Genomic DNA, 19088 nt, shown 5'->3' with positions numbered 1-19088 from the left:
AGAGTTCCCCTTGCAGGCACTCAGTTCTCACGAGCGCCCTCTCTGGTAGGTGTTGTCACTCTTCATTCAGCCTATGAGGAAGCCGAGGCACAGAGAAGTTAAGTAACTTGTTCATGGTCACACAGGTGAGAAGTGGCAGAACTGGGACACAACTGCGGAGACTAGGAGGACAGAAAAGGAGCTGGAGAAAATGAGCGTGATGCACCGTGAGTCTTAGAGAAGGTGCCTGTCCCTGCAGTTATCAGAGAGACGGCGTTCTCAGAAAAACCACGTTCAGACGCTGCGAGGGGCACGCTGGGCCAGGGCTGCGGCTCGAGTCACCCACTTCCTCATGGGGAGCCCTGAGTGCAGGTTCGCCAAGCCTCGTGAGCCTGTGTTATGTGGTACTCCAGCTCCGGCACTGAGGGGACTGCTGAACACCACCTTCCTAAAGTCAAGGAGTCTGGAGGTGACATCCGGTTCCAGGCCAACACATGGGCACCTCAAAAAATTTGTGAACAGGCCGGCACTGTGGTGTAGTAGGTTAAGCATCTGCCTGCAGTGCCGGCATCCCAAATGGGCACCGGATTGAGTCCCAGCTGCTCCACTTCCGATCCAGCTCCCTGCTATGGCCTGGGAAGGCAGTAGAGGATGGCCCAAGTGCTTGGGCCCCTGCACCCACGTGGGAGACCCAGAAGAAGCTCCTGGCTCCTGGCTTCGGATCGGCGCAGCTCTGGCTGTTGTGGCCATCTGGGGAGTGAACCAGAGGATGGAAGACCTCTCTATCTGTCTCTACCTCTGTCTGTAACTCTGCCTCTCAAGTAAATAAATAAAGCTTTTTCATAATATGCATTTTCCACTGCACCAAAACACTCTTCTAATCCCTCTTTTCCATGTGCTTCCCTAAGTCTCCTTGTATTCCTGCTTTGCCGTCTTGTTACATTGTCCACAGTCTTACGCCACACTAGGTATAGCATTCACAAGGGTGGGTTGGCACCCTGTGATGGGGATGAACTTGTGGCCCACGCCGTGGGTGACCCCGAGGCCTCAGAGGGTGAGCACGGGCCTGGCTGGGTGAGCATGAGCTCACACTGCTCACTGCCAAGCTCTCCTGCTGTGCGTGGTTGTGTCACACATGACCACAATCTGTCCTCCCCGAGGCAACAGTTCCAGTTCCTGCCCAGCAGCTATTAAGTTATTTTCAACAGCAAGTCATGTGTAAGGCAAGGCCTGCACCAAAGCTCAAACATGAGGGAGGTTTGTATTTCCACACTTAGCATTCTGTAGGGAAAAGACACCCATGCCTTACAGGGAGTCTTCAGTCTTTTTTTTTTTCTTAAAGATTTATTTGAAAGGCAGAGCTACAGAGAGAGAGAGGGAGAGACAGAAGAGAGCAACAGAGTTATTCCATCTGCTGGTTCACTTCCCAAATGGCTGCAATGGCCAAGGTTGGGCCAGGCCAAAGCCAGGAGCCAGAAGTTTCTTCTGGGATCCCACGTGGATGCAGGGACCCAAGGACTTGGGCTGTCTTCCATTGCTTTCCCAGGTGTATAAGCAGGGAGCGGGATCAGAAGTGGAGTAGCCAGGACTTGAACCAGTGCCCATATGGAATGCCAGCCCCCCAGGTGGCAGCTTTACCCACTGCTACGCCACACCGCTGGTCCCCATCAGTCTTAGCATAGCACGTAGGGTCAGAGAATAACCCGAGGCCAGGGGATGTGGTAGCCCCTCGGACTGTGTGTCCCAACAAGACTTCAGCTTGGGGGTTGATTTCTCCCCTTACCCTTTATTGTTTTCCCCCTATCTTGGCTGTATATATATATCCAGCCTCCCCTGGTGTCTAGACCATGACAATGAGTGAATATTCTCTGTGTATGTAAATATGCATGTGTGTGTGTGTTTGTGTGATTTAGAGCATCGTTGAGGGTTTGAAATGACTTAAATCAGTGAACTTCCCACTGATCATTCACCAGTTGCAAGGCAGAGGAGAGGAAAAGATCTAAACACATTCACTCTGGGGGCCATATAAAGCAACATGCAACCAATCAGTTGTCCAACACCAGCTCTACTCCCTGAGGCCCACTGGAAGCATTTTTTTCTTGAATTATGGGTGTTTAAACTCCAAAGCAGAAAACAGGGACTGAAACAAGGATCAACTCGACTTTACAACCACTGGGTGGCGCCTGTTCTAGTAATTGCAGAATGGCTTGTTCACAGCTTGGAGCTTTGGTCAGCCCAGTGTGGGAGGAAATGCTAAATTCTTGCTGGGTGGGCAAAGGAGTTGGCCAGGGCCAGCGCTGCCAGGCTTGGCTTGAGGAGCCGATGCCCTGGGAGGGGCCAGGGTTCATGACTCCGGTCATGAGCTCACCCCGTCCAGAACAGCGGCTCTCTCCCACCACCTTCTCATTAGTGATCATTCAGCTCTTCTTCATTTTCTCCACTACTTACTGCTACTCTCAGTGTCTGCTCACTGGGTTGTTGTCTGTCTTCCTCCACAGTAATCTAAATTCCGCAAGGGCAAGGGCTCCCTTTTTTGGACTGCAGTGTCCCCGGCTTCTGCAATGCCTAGCAATCAGTAGGCCCTACTACTAGTAAACAAACATTGCAGAAGTGAATGAACAGCACACCAAGGAGTTCCCAGTACCTAGGGTACTAGGTAGCTGTGTCCCCTTATAATACCCTGAAAACCAAGCACCACTGAGTTGCTATCACTGTTGTAGGTGGGCTTAATTTGTATTTATCTTATTCACCTAGAGAAACCTGCCTGCGATTTAGAGGAGTTTCATTTTCTAAATGTTTTGTTCCTCCTGTGATTTCCGGAAAGTGGTCCCTGCTGAGCAGTCACGAGCTGTGGCTGTCATCACTGGTACCTGTCACAGTAGCACCGTGCTGGGCCGGCAGCCCCCTGAAAATGGTCTCCCACAGGCTGGTCAGGACCGCCTGAAGGGAGGAGGCAGGGTACCACAGATGGGAGCACACCTCTGAGCCAGGCTCAGCAGCTCTGGAGGAGAGAGTCACAGAATGGAGGCTGCAGAACAGAAGCCTCTCATTTCCTGTGGCTGGATCGCTCCCGGCCGCTCCCAGGACCTGGGTTCGGAGGCAGCCGTGCCTTGCAGGAGGCCTGTGTGTAACCTGCCTCCGTTGACTTGATGAGAACCAGCTTTCCCTCCAGCCTCAGCTACTCCTTTACTGCCTAAATGCTGGCTAGAAACAGCAGAGACCTGGAGAAGGCTCTCAGGGCCCATCATGCTGTGCGAAAGGCCACAGAGCCGCTGACAGCCCCGTAACAGGCGTTTCTTCTGGGTTGGGAAGATTGCAGCTGGGCCTGGCCTGGGAACCCTGGGGGTTCCAGCCGCGATGGGCCGCCGCACCCAACAGTCTTGCCACCTCTTCCAGCCCGAGACCTGCCACTGGGCGAGGGAGTCCCGCAGCACCGCCTTTCCCACGTTGCCACATGACATTGGAAAGTCACCTGCATGCCTCCATCCACTGAGTGCCTACACACGCCGCAGTTACCAGCGCGGAGAATGACTCAGCGGAAGCAATTTTCCAGGGTGCTGGTGCGCAAAGGCAAGCACTCTTTTATTAGCCTTGAAACTCAAGGGAAGCATTGCTAAACCCACAGAGGCAGCGCGGCAGCGCGCGGCTGCAGAACAATGTCTGCAGCTGGGAGGAAGGACCCGAGCGGGCTCCGGCTTCTGCTCCCACTCCGCGTCCTCCCACAGGCCCGGCTGTCCGGGGGAACAGGGAGCTCAGCTCGCAGCTCCTCCGAATCCTGTTCCTGTGTGCACACAGGGAATCCCAGAACTCAGAGACCCCTGGTGGTCTTTTCCCCACATACAGGAGATATGGGAAGCAGCCACAGGAATGTGTTCCAAGACAGTTAGCAGGTGCCCCATACTGGGTTTTTTCTTACATATACCTGTGCTAAAGTTTAATTTACAAATTAGGCACAGAAATTGTTGAACTGTTTACTTAGTATAGAGTTGGGCTTCTGTGTATAAAGTCGATTGAAAATGGATCTTAGTGGAGAATGGGACTGGGAATGGGAAGAGGAGTGGGGGGAGTGTGGATGGGAGGGCAGATATGGTGGGAAGAATCACTATATTCCTAAAGTTGTACTTAGGAAATGCATGAAGTTTGTATTCCTTAAATAAAAGATTTCTTTTGGAAAAAAATTAGTCACAGTAAGAGATTAACAATAATAATAACAATATGCTATAGTAAGTTATTTAAAACACTAATACTTACTTCTGGAGTTTTCCATTTAATTAGAACTACGGTTGACGGAGTAACCAGAGCCATGGGAACTGTGGATAAGGGGCACTAGTGTACTTTTCCAGGTGGCCTTCACTTGGGAAAAGTCTCATTTCTGTATCCTGTGTCATTAGAATTTATATTCCAGCACTCACCTTCCCCGGAGCTTCATATAATCAATTGCCTATTTGAACTCTTCACTTTGAATCTAGAATGGCCAAAAGTCCCCTCCCCTTTTCCAGTGTCATATACTGCATAAGCACTCCCCCCAGGGCAGGCATTGGCCGGGGGTTCAGCTGCCCCTTGGGCCGCCTGCGTTTCTCTCTATTCTGGCTTCCTGCTAGTGTGCAGAGGCCGCAGATGGAAGCTCAAGCTGTTGGGTCCCTGCTACCCATGTGGAGACCCAGATGAGTTTTGGTTCCTGGATACGGCCTAGCCCAACCCTGGCTGTTGGGGTGTGAACCAGTGGAGGAGAGCATTCCCCCCCCCCCCCCCGTGTGTGTCTTTCAAATAAAAAAGTAACCCAAACACTTGGTAACTTAAATCAATAACCATTACTTTTTTCTCACTGGGTTGTGGGTTTTGGGCTGCAGGAAGCCACAGCTGGAGCAGTTCAATGTGGACTGGATGATCCACTTCCAGCGTGGCCCCAGAGGCCCGCCTAGCTGGCAGGTTTAGCTCCCGTCTCCTGGGAGCTCAGCCTGGCCCCTGGGAGGAGGGCTCAGTCCCTCCCAACGTGGCCTCCCACACACTGCTCTGGCTTCCCCGAGCTAAGGTGACTGAGCTCTAAGTGAGAGGACCCCAAGGAGACCAAGTAGAAGCTGCCGGCGTCTTGAGTGGAACCTGGCAGCCACGACTTCTGCCTTGTAACAGTGGCAAGCAGTCACAGAACCCAGATTCAAAGAAAGGGGACATCAACTCCAGCTTTCCATAGATGGAGCATCAAAGAATGGGTGGACACACATGTCCCAGTCCTGCCCCTCCTCCAGTCAGCCCCTCCCATGCACTCCTCATCCAGCAAGTTCTGCTGAGCCTGCCCGCAGCCCCAGAATCCTTCTGCTTCTGTTGTGGCCACTACAGCTATCCCAGTCCAGACACCCGAACTTTATCTCCCGCTGGATGACTGCTTGCTCTGTGGCTACTAACTGCTCTGTCTCTGTGTCTGCTTCCCAAAACCCATTCACAATGTAGCCAGAGTGAACTTCTACATATATAAAATAATCATGTCACTCTTCTGCTTAAGCTCAAAGGTGTCACAACGTATGTGGCATTAGACCCCAGGCCTGATGTGATCCAGCCTGCCTGGTTCTCGGCAGCTGTTGCCATTCTTAGTTTAGCAAAGAGACAGCTCCCATGCACCAGTTCAGTCCCCAGATGCCCACAACTCTGGGTCCCAGCGTCTAAGTCTGGAGCTGGGAACTCTATCCAGGTCTCCCTGCTTGGTGGCAGGACCTTAATAATTTGAGCCATTACCCTGCTGCCTCCCAGGGTGGTGAGCATTAGCAGGAAGCTGGAATTCACAACAGAGCCAAGTACTCCAATATGGGACCCAGGTATCTAACCCAGTAGGCCAAACACCTGTCCTCACCTTCTCACTGGACTGAGATCCACGCAGGCTTGCTCCTGCCTGGCAGCCTTCGCACCCGGCTTCCCTCTTTCTGGAATGCTTTTCCCCTGGCCCTGGTTTCTCCAAGGCTGGCTCCTTCTTGGCCTTCAGCTCAGTCATCCCCATAGAGGCCATCTACAGTCCGTAGGTCCCTAGCCTGCAAAGCCAGGCAGTCATTTGTTACATTAACCTATTTTAATTTTCCATTAGCTGATATTTTTGCATAGATTTATTTGTGCAGTGGTTATCTCTGCCCCTCTAACTTGTAAGCTCTGTGAGGGTGTGGATGTGGTCTGTCTTTCCAATGTGCAATTCTGGCACAAGGCAGGTGTTTGACCGTATTTACTGACTTAGCAGCTGGTGACAGCAGCCCCAGCCAGCCAGCCTTTCAACAAGAATGCAGGGGTTGGTGCTGTGACATAGCAGATAAAGCCACTGTCTGCAGTGCCGGCATCCCATATGGGCGCTGGTTCGAGACCCAGCTGCTCCACTTCCAATCCAGCTCTCTGTTATGGCCTGGGAAAGCAGTAGAAGATGGTCCAAGTCCTTGGGCCCCTGCACCCACATGGGAGACCCAGAAGAAGCTCCTGCTCCTGGCTTCAGATCGGCATAGCTCTGCCCACCGCAGCCATTTGGGGAGAGAACCAGCAGATGGAAGACCTCTCTCTCTCTCTCTACCTCTCAGTAACTCCACCTTTCAAATAAATAAATAAATCTTAAAAAAAAAAAAAAAAACACAAAACAAAACAGGAAGACAGCATCTGCTAAGGTGGCCAACAGGCACAGAGAGGAAGCATTATGCGGGTCCGGGGCACAGTTCCGGCGGCTCCCCGAGGATGCGTCCCAGCAGCCAGGCTTTCACAGTCTCCTCCCCAACCCCAGAGGACTCCTCTCCTTTGCAGTCTTGTGAGATCGCAAGACGGAACAGAAGTCACGTGCACAGAGCTACTAAGGCGCTGGAGGAAAGGCGCAGCCTCCCTTCCCTCCCCTCCAAGCAGTCCCCTCTCTGACTCAGCGTGTGTCACATTTGATTTTCCACCTTGCGGTTAGACTCAGCAATGTAGGGCAAGTTCCAGGGTAACAAATTCCAAGTGCTCATTTCAATCTTTTTTTTTTTAAAATGAAGATGTTTAAATTTTTGGAAAGAAATGTGAAAATTGGTTTTTAGGACCCACCCAAAAAAAGAAGTTTGATTAGGTTTTTTTAAAGCAATGTTATTAATAGGTTTAAAAAAAAAAAGCCCAACAGGTGAAAAGCAAGTTCAACAATGATGTAGTAATCTTTTTCTTCAAAAGCACTTGTTAAACCCGTGTTAGTACTTCGGTGCAGAGAATCGCTTGTGTACGGGCCATTGTTCAAATGTTTGAAAAATCAGTAATCTTGAAAACCCAAGTTCATGTGGGGAAAGTGACTGTGGGGTCCCGGCAGCTGACCCAGAGTGAGATGACCGAGGCACGGAGAGGCCGGGTGGCACCATGAGAAAACCAGAGCACCCTTAGCAGCCCCGCGGCTGTCCTCCGAGCAGTCGGCCTCTGCCCTCGGAGAGTGGGGAAGGAAGGCGAAGGTGACCCCAGAACTTCTCTGGTGGGAAGCCCACTGTGAGAGGAGGGCCCTGGGCAGGAGCGACTCAGGGCTGACAGAATCTTCCCACGACTGCAGGTGTTCATCCACCTAGGAGTTCACTCCCACCGGAACCCTCCAAGCCAAACGCAGTATTCACCTAAGGACACAGTGGAAGGCTGTGGATTTGCTGTGGGTGGGAGCTGGCAACCAGGGGGGCTGCCTGTGGGTGAACATCGGGATGTGCTTGGTTATCTTTTTAGTTGTGATTCTTTCTGCTTTAATACTGTAAGAACGCAAGCTCCTGGGAGCAAACTTCAATCACACAGTTAGGAGAAGACAGAGGAGAAAGGGTCCTCCCGGGTGCCAGGGTGGCAGAGGGCACATGCAGGGCTCACCCTCCCTTCCTCCTCGTCTGTTCTACCCGGTCGGGGCCTGCATGTGAGCCCTGGGGGCTCCCTGACAGCCAGCCAGGCTAGAGGAAGCTGAAGTTTCACACAGGGCAGCCCCTTCTAGGTCCTCTTTTCCATTCCAGACTCCTGGGGGAGGAGCAAGAGCCAAGAGGACAGGTGAGTCTCACCTGCGCTGGCTGCAGTCCCGCTCAGCCAGCCCTGCTGCGTCCGGGACACCTGCCTGCAGCAGTGAGAAGTCAGCGCCACTCAGGCCATTCTCCGTCCACATCCGCCATGCCCGGAAAGAAAGACCAAGTTCGATTTACCAAAATATTTGTATTATCTATACAAACTGAACTGTGATGAGTCACTGGGAGTGAAGGCAGTGATGTCTGACCATGTGCTGGCACGCAGGAGGCAGGCGGCACTGTCCCACCAAGCCCACAGTGGGACATTCACGCTGAGAGCTGCTGTGGGCACAGTCATTTGTAAGGCCTCAGAAACCTGGACACTTTGGAACGCAGCAACCGGATGAAAGATCTTGGGAACATCTCTCGGGACTCCTGGGCTGTGTACTTGAAATAGCTCTGGGGGTGGGCCAGGACATCAAACAGGGCCTTGATCAGTTTCTTATCCTAGGGAGAAGAGAATTCGTTATCAGGCCAGAACGTTGAAACACTCTGTCATTTTGCAAGCGGAACCACAATGACCCAGTATGTAGCCATTTTAATTTTTTCTTATCTACAAGACATACATGTTACTGCTATAAAAGAAAATTCAATGTACAAAAAGCTTTTTTTTTTCTTTTTCTCGCCCAGACGAGCTGCGAGGCTGGGATCTGGGGGACGTGTATGGGGCCCATGGCATGACAAGCGTCCATTGCCAGTTGCGTATAAGCATCCAAGCTTTTGTAAACTTTAGGCTTAAAGTAGGACGAACAAGGAACCAACAATCCTCAACTATTTAGAATTCACTGGGAAGCGCTAATCTGCCACCAGCCTGGATGTATTAGCAAGTTTTCCTTGATCCTTCCACAGATATCCAAAGTGAACAGCACAACTGCACTTGAAAACACTGAAGACAAGAACTTTTTTTTTCTTTTTTTCTTTTTTAAGCAAAGTGCAGTCTGGCACAGGTGTGAGCCATGTCGGCCGGGGCAGGCCTGGGTGGGCGGGGCAGCAGCCCCGCTGCCGCCCGCCATGTCCGCCTGCTGCACGCACTCACCTTCAGTATTTCCTGGTGGTTCTCAGATGCATAGAGCCTGCCATCCCGGACTATGTCTTCGATGAGCTCCTGGTAGTCCTCTGTTGCAATAAAGGACATATTTAGCATTTTTTTTTTACAGGCAGAGTTAGACAGTGAGAGAGAGAGACAGAAAGGAATTCCTTCTGTTGGTTCACCCCCAAAATGGCCACTGCGGCCAGCACACCACGCTGATCCGAAGCCAGGAGCCAGGTGCTTCCTCCTGGTCTCCCATGTAGGTGCAGGGCCCAAGCACTTGGGCCATCCTCCACTGCCCTCCCGGGCCACAGCAGAGAGCTGGACTGGAAGAGGAGCAACCAGGACAGAATCCGGCGCCCCAACCGGGACTAGAACCCGGGGTGCCAGCGCCACAGGCAGAGGATTAGCCAAGTGAGCCATGGCGCCAGCCCATATTTAGCATTCTTAAGGTTTAGCTCTGTGCCAGCTTGCTCTGTCATTTTGGGGAAGGTTCTGAACAACTGAGCAACACCCCTTCTGTAGCTGCCTCCAGAACCCCTACTGCTCTGACCCCAAGAAGGCAATTAGGCGTCGACTCCCACGCCTCCTCTCCCCACCAGCCATGTCTACACCCTTCTTTCTTCTTTTTTTTTTTTTTTTAAAGATTTATTTAATTTACTTGAAAGAGTTACAGAGAGGCAGAGGGAGACAGATAGAGAAGTCTTCCATCCTCTGGTTCACTCCCCCAGATGGCCACAACAGCCAGAGCTGTGCCCATCTGAAGCCAGGAGCTTCTCCTGGTCTCCCACAGGGGTGCAGGGGCCCAAGCACTTGGGCCATCCTCTACTGCCTTCCTAGGCCCTAGCAGAGAGCTGGACTGGAAGTGGAGTAGCAGGGACTCAAACCGGCGTTCATATGAGATGCCAGCACTGCAGGTGGCAGTCCTGAGCACCCCTTTTTCGTGCTGCCTCTTCCCTCAGCTGAACCCTCTGTGATCCCTCCACACCGGGTCCATCTTCCCTCGCCAAATGAAGGACCTGTTCCAGTGGTCCTGGCTCCCACCTTCCTCTGTGATAAGGTTTCCTCTCTCAACTGACCTCTGTCATCAGCACGCAAACATATTGTTTATGTCTCTGAGCTTAAAAACCCTCCTCCCTCTTTCACCCAGCCTCTCAGCTCCCCTTGCTGCAGAAGCCCTGGAAACAATGCCGGCGCCCTGTCTCTCCGTGTCGCCATCTTTCCTTCTCTGCCGCCCACAGTCTAAGCAGCTGTGCCCCCTGCTACCCCTCTAGAACTGCTTGTTGAGGTCTACAGTGACCCTTCGCATTGCTGAATAGCCTAGACCAGCCGCCCCCCCCATATTCCTCCTCGATCCCCTCCTTCCCTCAGCTCCCTGCGTGGCCTCCTCTCCCCCATCTTTTTCTGTAGGGGTCTAGGGCTCAGTCCTGGATCTCTGTACTCATTCCACGGTGACTTCATCCAGGCTTTTCTTTCCCTTTCCACTCCCCACCGCACTTCTCTTCCTCTCTGCTTTTGGATTATGTAAAATAATCCAGCTTCCTGCCCACCAAGCAATGCTCCCCATTTGAATGGGCTTGCGGTTAGAGAATGAGGCTGGTTCAGGAGGAAGACAGCCATGTCCTCTCTCTCATTAATCATTTTCTGTCTTGGCATACCCATTAAATGCAACGCACATGGTAATCCTTCTCTAAATGTAAATTCTCCCCCTCTACAGTCTAGCCTATCTCCTGCACTTGTAATTCAAATCAAGCTGTAACTAAAGCACAATCTTTTCCAAATTCCAGACACATTAAAAAAAAATATGCCTCTTTGTATGCGTATCATGTGCCACAGAGCCAAACAGATGATAAGAACATGACGGAAATTGTGTGGGAGGAGCCCTTGAACAGCGTCTCTCCAGGAGATGGCAAATGGAAATTAACAGCGCAAGGTTCACAGTGGCTCATCTGCTGTGTGTGCAACAGAGCCGGTGCTCTTACTGTGATACTGTTCTTCCTAGCCTTTTATTTCAGCGCGTACAAAACGTGAATCAGAATACAAGCACTTTTAACCTGGAATCCCTCGCTGCAACATCTCTGCCTTGGAGAAATGGCGCTTTCTGATGCTGGGGTTTCCCACTGGCAAGGTTGCTTGCTGTGTTGTCACTGTGTTGGGCAGCCGTTTGTCACTATCCCGCACGCTTACAGACTGCTGTCCTTTCACATCCACTTCCTCTGCTTTGAAGAGCCACTGTGTCTCCCCACTTGCTCAAGTCTGTAGAAAAGCAGTGCAGGGCTGACGCTCAGCACTCAGGCACTGGGCTCCCACAGACCTGTGTCCATCCCAGCTCTGCATCTCCGTCACGCCGTGACCTTGACTTAGATCTCTGAGCCCGAGTGGCTCATCTGTGACGGTTTCATGGGGTGGTCGTGAGGAATGTGCCCTGTCAGAGGCACTGGAGCACGCGCCTGGTCCCCAGGGATGGGTGAGGCATGCTCACCACCACTGCAGTCCTCATCGCTCTGCAGTGGCTAGCAGGAAGGCCTCCAGTGGCCTCAGCGGCACCTTCCCCGTGTGCTAGCTGTACTTCTGGGAGTGGACAGCTGATGTGATACACGTTTTAAAAAACAGACTCTCAGCAAGACCTAGGAGGTTTCTAAATGGCTAAAGAAGCAGCTTGCAACTATTTTGACACATACAAGATATACTTTCATGGGTCTAACCAGGGTTATGTGTTACTTCCCCAGTTCAAGCTATTCCTCTTTTTAAAAAAATAAATAAATAAAAGGAGGAAGGGGCTGGTTAAGCAGCTACCTGCTATGCTGGCATCCCATATGAGCACTGGTTCAAGTTCCAGATGCTCCGCTTCTGAGCCAGCTCCCTGCTAATGCACCTGGGGAAGCAGCAGAGGATGGCCCAAGTGCTTGGGCCCCTGCACCTATGTGGGAGAAACAAATGGAGTTCTTGGTTTCAGCTTGGCCTAGCTTAGGTTGTTGTGGCCATTTGGGGAGTAAACCAGCAGATAGAAGTTTCTCAGTTTCTCTGTTTCTCTCTCTCTCTCTCTCTCTCCCTCACTCCCTCCCTGTCTCTGTAATTCTGCATTTCAAATAAATAGGTAAATATTTTATTTTTTAAAAAAGGCACATTTTAAAATAATTTTAAAAAGAACCAACCAAGAACATTTTGCTGTGTCACAAGAGCAGAGTTGAAAACAGCCATAATGGGCTGACACGGGCACGGCCGGTAAAGATGCCGCCTGCGACGCCGGCATCCCATATGGATGCTGGTCTGAGCCTCAGCTGCCCCACTTCTGATCCAACTCCCTGATAATGGCCTGGGAAAAGCAGTGGAAGAGGGCCTAAGTGTGTGGTCCCCTGCCACCCATGTGGGAGACTTGGATGAAGATCCTGGTTCCTGGCCATTGTAGCCACCTGGGGACTGAACTAGCAGGTGGGAGATTCCCTCTCTCTCTCAACTCTTTCAAATAAATAAATCATTTAAAAAAGAAAAGGAAGGCTGGTGCCGCAGCTCACTTGGCTAATCCTCTGCCTGCAGTGCCGGCACCCCAGGTTCTAGTCCCGGTTAGGGCGCCGGATTCTGTCCTGGTTGCTCCTCTTCCAGTCCAGCTCTCTACTGTGACCCGGGAGGGCAGTGGAGGATGGCCCAAGTGCTTGGGCCCTGCACCCGCATGGGAGACCAGGAGGAAGCACCTGGCTCCTGGCTTCAGATTGGCACAGCGCTGGCCGTAGCAGCCATTTTGGGGGGGGGGGGGAGGAACCAACAGAAGGAATTCCTTTCTGTCTCTCTCTCTCTCACCGTCTAACTCTGCCTGTCAATAAATAAATAAATAAATAAGAAAAAAGAAAAGGGAAACAGCCACGCTACAGCGTGCACTTCCGTGATATTTATTCTGCAATCTCAGTGTCTCTTTTGCTTCCTTCCTAATTCCACAGAGGAGGTTGCTGGCTGCCTGCTTGCAGGTAGATGGGGCTCTCTGTGGCCCTCCCTGGAGCCATGTGGGAGGCCCCTGTGTCCACCCCAGGCATTGGACACTCAGAGCCTTCACAGCGGGGCTTGACTCCCCTTCAGGCAACAGCAGAGCAGGAATGCTGACCTTAGCCTCTGCCACATGTGACACAGATCCACGTGAAGCATTTTTAGAGTACTGTCTTCCCAGACATCTGTGTCTCTTGTCTGCCTGAAAACACTCAATGGTGCCACGTAAGATGATGTCTATCCTTCCAGGCCTGGCTCTCAAGGCTCTTCATGGCTGTCTTCATCCCTTCTAGTCTCCTCTCCCACGGTAGCCCCCAGGCATCCTACCCACCGGCAGATCAGACTATTCATCTGTCCCACCCATGCCAGGTCGTCCATCCTTCTTGCTTTGGCCTCGGCCTTTCTCTCTTCCTGAATGTTTTTCCTCTTTGTTTATGTTCCCCAAATTTATGAATTCTTTCAAGATCTAAATCCCTCAAGACGTTGTTCTATTTCTTCCAAAAGCCCGTGGAAAATGAACTGCTCCCTGTTGTCCTTTGCTCCTACAGTACCCTGCCCATGCCCTGCTGTAGCATCTCACTGAGGGTGCAGGACATCCAGCCTCACCCATTTGAAGCCCACAAAACCATTTGGTCTGGCCCTGCCCAGGCAACTGTAGGTGGGACTCAAAGTTCAATAAATTGACAGCAGGCTGTTAGGCTGATAATTTTGTGTAGCCAACAAATGATGTTACAAACACCCAAATGGGCCGGCGCCGCGGCTCAATAGGCTAATCCTCCGCCTAGCGGCGCCGGCACACCGGGTTCTAGTCCCGGTCGGGGCGCCGGATTCTGTCCCGGTTGCCCCTCTTCCAGGCCAGCCCTCTGCTGTGGCCAGGGAGTGCAGTGGAGGATGGCCCAGGTGCTTGGGCCCTGCACCCCATGGGAGACCAGGAAAAGCACCTGGCTCCTGGCTCCTGCCATCGGATCAGCGCGGTGCGCCGGCCGCAGCGCGCCGGCCGCGGCGGCCATTGGAGGGTGAACCAACGGCAAAAGGAAGACCTTTCTCTCTGTCTCTCTCTCTCACTATCCACTCTGCCTGTCAAAAAAAAAAAAAAAAAAAAAAAACACCCAAATGGCCCTTGGCAGAAAAAAGGCTCCCCACCCGTGGCTGCATCTCTGTGACTGAGCAGGTTGTTAGCCAATGGCTGGCATAGTAGATGCTCACTGAATATTTGTTGGATGGATGAATGGCTAAGTTCAAGAATTAACAGACAGCCTTTCCCACTAGACTGTGAGATCCCCCAAGGACAAGGCCCAACTCATCTTATGCCCCTAATAAATATTTGTTGAACAAGTCTCTCCCATCTAATTAGGGTCCCATGGCTCAGAGGGGCCGCGTCTGCATTTAATATGAACAAGATGAAACCAGACAAGTCGTCTGACTTGCCCAAGATCATACAGAAAATCAGTGCCAGAGCCAGGACCAGAATTGGGTCTTTTTCCCTTTCCCAGGATTCCATGTGATAAACGCCACAATCACAAGTTCGTATTTATTGAGCAATTACTATGTGCTGGTCACTACATCAGGTCCTTTAGGAATGCTCCTTAAACTCTCACTTTAAGTCCAATGATTAACCTCACTTACGCATTAAGAAAATGAGGTTACAGAAGGGAAACACAGACACAGTGGCACACACAGTCACAGCAGAGACTGTAGCCAGGCAGCCCAACCCCAGCGCCCAGGGCCTTACCCACCAAGCTAGGCTCACTTTTGATGTATTCCCTAAAGCATCTTTGCATCCCTGCCGCCGCCGTCCCCGAATGCCTGCTTAGAATCCAGCATGGGGAGTCAGCAGTGCGCCTTCCCCTCACGCTGCCAGCACGTGTGCTTGTCAGCAGTGTGCCAGCTGGCTCCGAAGTCGGCTCTGGCCACAGCAGAGAAGCCCCTCCCACGTGCCTCAGCCTGAGCTGCCAGCGCTTACCGTCGTACGTCACGTACGGGACCTGGAACCCTCTGGCACTGTTCCCTTCATTGGACTTGAACTGAATCCACAGCTTCTTTGACCTGGAGGTGAAGGCGATGGGGCGCTCATAGGTCTGGCAGGTCTCGTAGGTTGTCACGGAATTGGAGGAGGCTGCGAGGGAAGTGGGAGGGGAGGGATTCAGGACTCATCACTGAGCAGGCAGACACACAAGCTACAAATCAAGTCACACTCAGGAGCTCTCCAGAACCAGGCGAGCCATCACTTAAGCCGAAGTCCTGGAACCAGAGTCACCTCTGCTGGTGATGGCGCTCAGCCTGAAAGGGCGTGGTTGGGCAGCCGGCAGCAGCCCAGGCTGTAGCATTCCTTATCGGAGCTGGGGCGAGGGCCTGCACATTGCAGAGCTGACCCACGGTTAACCTGTGCCAATCGCCAGTGCCTGCTGCCCGCTTCCTAAGACCAGGCTGTGCTAAGCGCTCCATGGGCTGCGTCATCTTTAACCCTCTGAAAGCCACACACGTTGTTGCAATGCTTCCTTCTTTCACAGAGAGGTTAAGCACTTGCCCAGGGCTACCCAGCCAGTATGTGGCAAAATCAGAACCAAACCTACACCTGGCCTCAGGCATGTCAGCCCTGACAACAACACCCAGCACTAACACAGGGGCTCCGTGCGCCACTGCTGTTGGAAGTGCCTTGCAGATCGGACCTTCTTTAGTTCTCATGGTCACCTCATGGGGTAGCAGCTGCTGTGACCCCCCACGGACACAATGAGGAGACTGAGATGTGGGGAGATTTGGAATGAAGGTCCAATGTCCCAGGACTAATAACAGATGGAGCCGGGACTGAGAACCAGGCGGACTGGCCACAGAGCCCACTCACTGTACTGTACTGCCTCTGGGCTGTGCTGACAGTGGCATCCCTTTATGGACACAGGGGCACGAGTCAGGATAGGAGGAGGGGCCCCTCCTGGCTAGACCGTGCCCTTGGCCTTGTCAGCCCCCAGCCATGAGCTGCTACTGAGGGGGAGGCCACGTCTAGGGCCAGCACTGCCTGAGGCTCACTGGCAGGCTGTGCTCTATGGAAAGGTGCCACAGGCGCCAGAGAGTGCAGAGGACAAGACTGAACTGCAGAGGGCAGTACCGAGCCACCGCTGGGGGCGCAGGAGAGGCCCCAGGGTGTGGTGTTATTCTAGGTTGTGTTTCCTGGCAAACTCTGTCAGCCCATGTGCCCGTCTAGGGCCACTCCTCACGTTGAAAGTCTGGGGAGCAGGCCACCGGCTTCCCGGCCGGCCTCGGGAGGGGAGGGAAGCGGGCAGAGACGCACAGGTCTTCCGCATCACCAGGTAGTCGCCACAGTCGTCCTCGATGGGCAGGAAGATCTCGGGGACCACGATCAAGATGCGCCGCTTCGGGGGCGGGTTGATGGTCCAGGTGCACTCGGTGTTGGCGGGGTAGTTGCCCGGGTAGTTTGGGGATTCGATGTATCCCGTGAACTCGCCCAGCTCCCCTCCACACCTCCTGTCTGGAAAAGGAAACGCGGTGAATTAGGGAGACAGGACACTGCCTCTCTGTCGTGGTCCCAAGGACAGGAATGAGCCTGTCCCTCAACGCCCTGGGACCCTTTAGGAGCCACCCCCAAGAACTCCCCCCAAGGGTCCAGCCCTCTGAGTTCCCTGAGGCCCTGCTTTCTCAGTAGCCTGAAGATGCTCAAGGTCAAGGGCAGGCACTTGTGAGCGAGAGGACAAACTGGGCTTTCAAATTTTGTTTACGAAGTCCAAGTTGTAGGGGAGCCCTGACTTAGGCTTCCAGGTGGGTCAGCACAGGCAGAGCAGAGCTCACTGCGCAGGAGAGAATACTGGACTCTGAGAGACCTTTGCTGAAGACAAGACAGCTGTGTTTTTCCCACTTTTCTCTCCGCGTAAGTTCACACTTTTGGTGGGAAACAGAGCTCCACTGAGCTATTAGTTGGTATGGAGCATGGTGGCTATTTAGCTCTGGTGTCAGAGGCAAAGAGTACCCATGCACCCATGCATACACACAGGTGCACACACGCATGCACACACATACATGCACATATACACACATACACACAGGTGCACACATACCCATATACACAAACACATGCAGGCACACACACACACACACCCATACACACATGCATGCACACACACATGACCCACCTCTCTCACAGAAGCAGGAGAGACAAGTCCTTGCCTCTGGGAGCTTATTGCCTACCGCTGTCAGGGAGACCCGTGCAGGGGAAGATGTTGAAGGGATACGTTTTCTCCTCTCCAACAGTAATTGGGAGTTACCATTGCCAGTAGAAAACAGGTTCTTCCTCTCAGGAGAGAAGAGGGCTTGGGGGCGCCAGGCGAGGTGGAGAGCGCCCTCACACTGGGAGGACCACACCCCAGGGCACAGCAGATAAGGTTGCACAGTCATGCTGGCTCCAGGAAGAACCTTCTAACGCTGCAGCTCCCCAAAGTCTCATCTCCCAGGGCACATCCAGACATGTATGCCATCATTCCCAGGCCATACAAAATGACCACTTAAAAATCAGCCCGCTATAGACTTATTGATTTTCAGGTCCTGCCCTTGGTTGCCCTGATGACAAAACCAATGGTTCCGTGGGCTCTGTACGCTCCCCGCCCCTGGGCTAGAGAATCATGAGAGGAGCGAGCTGCCCATCACAGCAGGTGCTCACAAGAAAGCAGATGCAAACTGCCAAGGATGCGGGTCCAAGGCCTTCACTAGGATAGGTAACCACTCAGCCATAAAAATCAAACTCACTGCCCCTCAGTCTTGAGCTTCCCCAGTTTGGGGCGGCCTCCTCGCTCCCCTGGATTGCTGCCTTAATGACACGGAAGTAGTGCAGATTTCCTTTTGGCCTTCAGTGGAGAGTTTTACATAATGGTTACAACCCCAAACAGTAAGACTTCAAGTCGTTTGATTCCCTCTTTCTAGAAAATACAAGTCAAACTCCTTAGGACGGCATTCAAGGCTTCCCTTCCTGGTCCACCAGGGGATCCCACCAATACATTCTCTGCTCAGGTCTGGGCGTCTCTGCCCAAAGTCCGTCCCCATTCCTGCATCTGCTCTTGGCCCTAGCTGCTCCTGGACATAAAGCTCTTTCTTGTGCCTGGCCACTGCCCCCATCAGAACCTCCTCTCGCCCTCTGGAAGCCTCTCCTCATCTGCAACCCACAGTTGGGGTGCCCTGCAGCTCAGCTATGATGGCATTCTCTGCCGGCACCAACACAGTCACACAACAGTGCCTGCTGGGCAAGGCTGAGCCGACATTAGGTCCCTGGGAGGAAAGCAAGGCAGAGGACCGGCGCTGTGGCACAGCAGGTTAATCCCCTGACCTGAAGTGCCGACATCCCATATGGGCACCAGTTCTAGTCCCAGCTGCTCCTATTCCAACCCAGCTCTCTGCTACAGCCTGGGAAAGCAGTAGAAGATGGCCGAAGTCCTTGGCTGCACCCACATGGGAGACCCGGAAGAAGCTCCTGGCCCCTGGCTTCAGATCGGCGCAGCTCCGGCCATTGCGGCCATCTGAGGAATGAACCATCGGATGGAAGACCTCTCTCTCTCTCTGCCTCTCCTCTCTCTGTGTAATCCTAATTTTCAAATAAATAAATAAATCTTGGAAGAAAGAAAGAAAGAAAGAAAGAAAGAAAGAAAGAAAGAAAGAAAGAAAGAAAGAAAGAAAGAAAGAAAGGCAAGGCAGGTGGAGCTTAGGTGAGGGCCTGGGGAAGCAGCCACGACCAGGATCGCTAAGTCCGGGGCTCAGGCCCACCCGCCCTCTGCAGTGACCCGCGTGGCTGTGCGATGGCCATCCGCAGCCACACAGTTCTGGATGAATCCTGGGTCCTCCCCGCGCTGGGCTGAGCCCGGGCTCTTGCCCTCTCGATCAGGACAGTGAAAAGGCTCAGAGAGAGAGACCTACTTTTGCACTGGGTAATGTTTGTGGAGCCATCAAAGTCTGTTGTCGTATTTCCTGGGCAGGAAGCACAGTAGTTATTTCCGAATTCAGGCTGGTACGTGCCCATGGGGCACCGGATGCAGCGGTGAGTGGTGGTGTTGTAGAAGTGTCCGGGTGAACACTGAACTGGGGGCCGCGGCGAGAAACAAGAA

General features: G+C 52.7%; 1 protein-coding gene across 3 annotated transcripts in view; it reads right to left on the bottom strand.

Annotated features, from left to right (window-relative positions):
* Positions 1-8110: 8110 nt before the first annotated feature.
* The window catches only part of SCUBE2 (signal peptide, CUB domain and EGF like domain containing 2), a 72413-nt gene continuing 61435 nt past the window's right edge, over positions 8111-19088 (bottom strand). For all 3 annotated transcript variants that reach the window (XM_051824145.2, XM_051824147.2, XM_051824154.2), the window contains 5 exons: positions 18901-19062; positions 16277-16474; positions 14954-15106; positions 9019-9098; positions 8111-8429 (listed from right to left, as the gene is read on the bottom strand). In XM_051824145.2, the coding sequence (XP_051680105.1) occupies positions 8277-8429; positions 9019-9098; positions 14954-15106; positions 16277-16474; positions 18901-19062 (746 nt within the window). In that variant the 3' untranslated portion in view covers positions 8111-8276. The remainder of the gene's footprint in view (positions 8430-9018; positions 9099-14953; positions 15107-16276; positions 16475-18900; positions 19063-19088) is intronic.

This window comes from Oryctolagus cuniculus, chromosome 1 (genome assembly GCF_964237555.1).
Source record: "Oryctolagus cuniculus chromosome 1, mOryCun1.1, whole genome shotgun sequence".
Taxonomy (NCBI): Eukaryota; Metazoa; Chordata; class Mammalia; order Lagomorpha; family Leporidae; genus Oryctolagus; species Oryctolagus cuniculus.
This window is presented reverse-complemented; position numbering and strand designations above follow the sequence as displayed.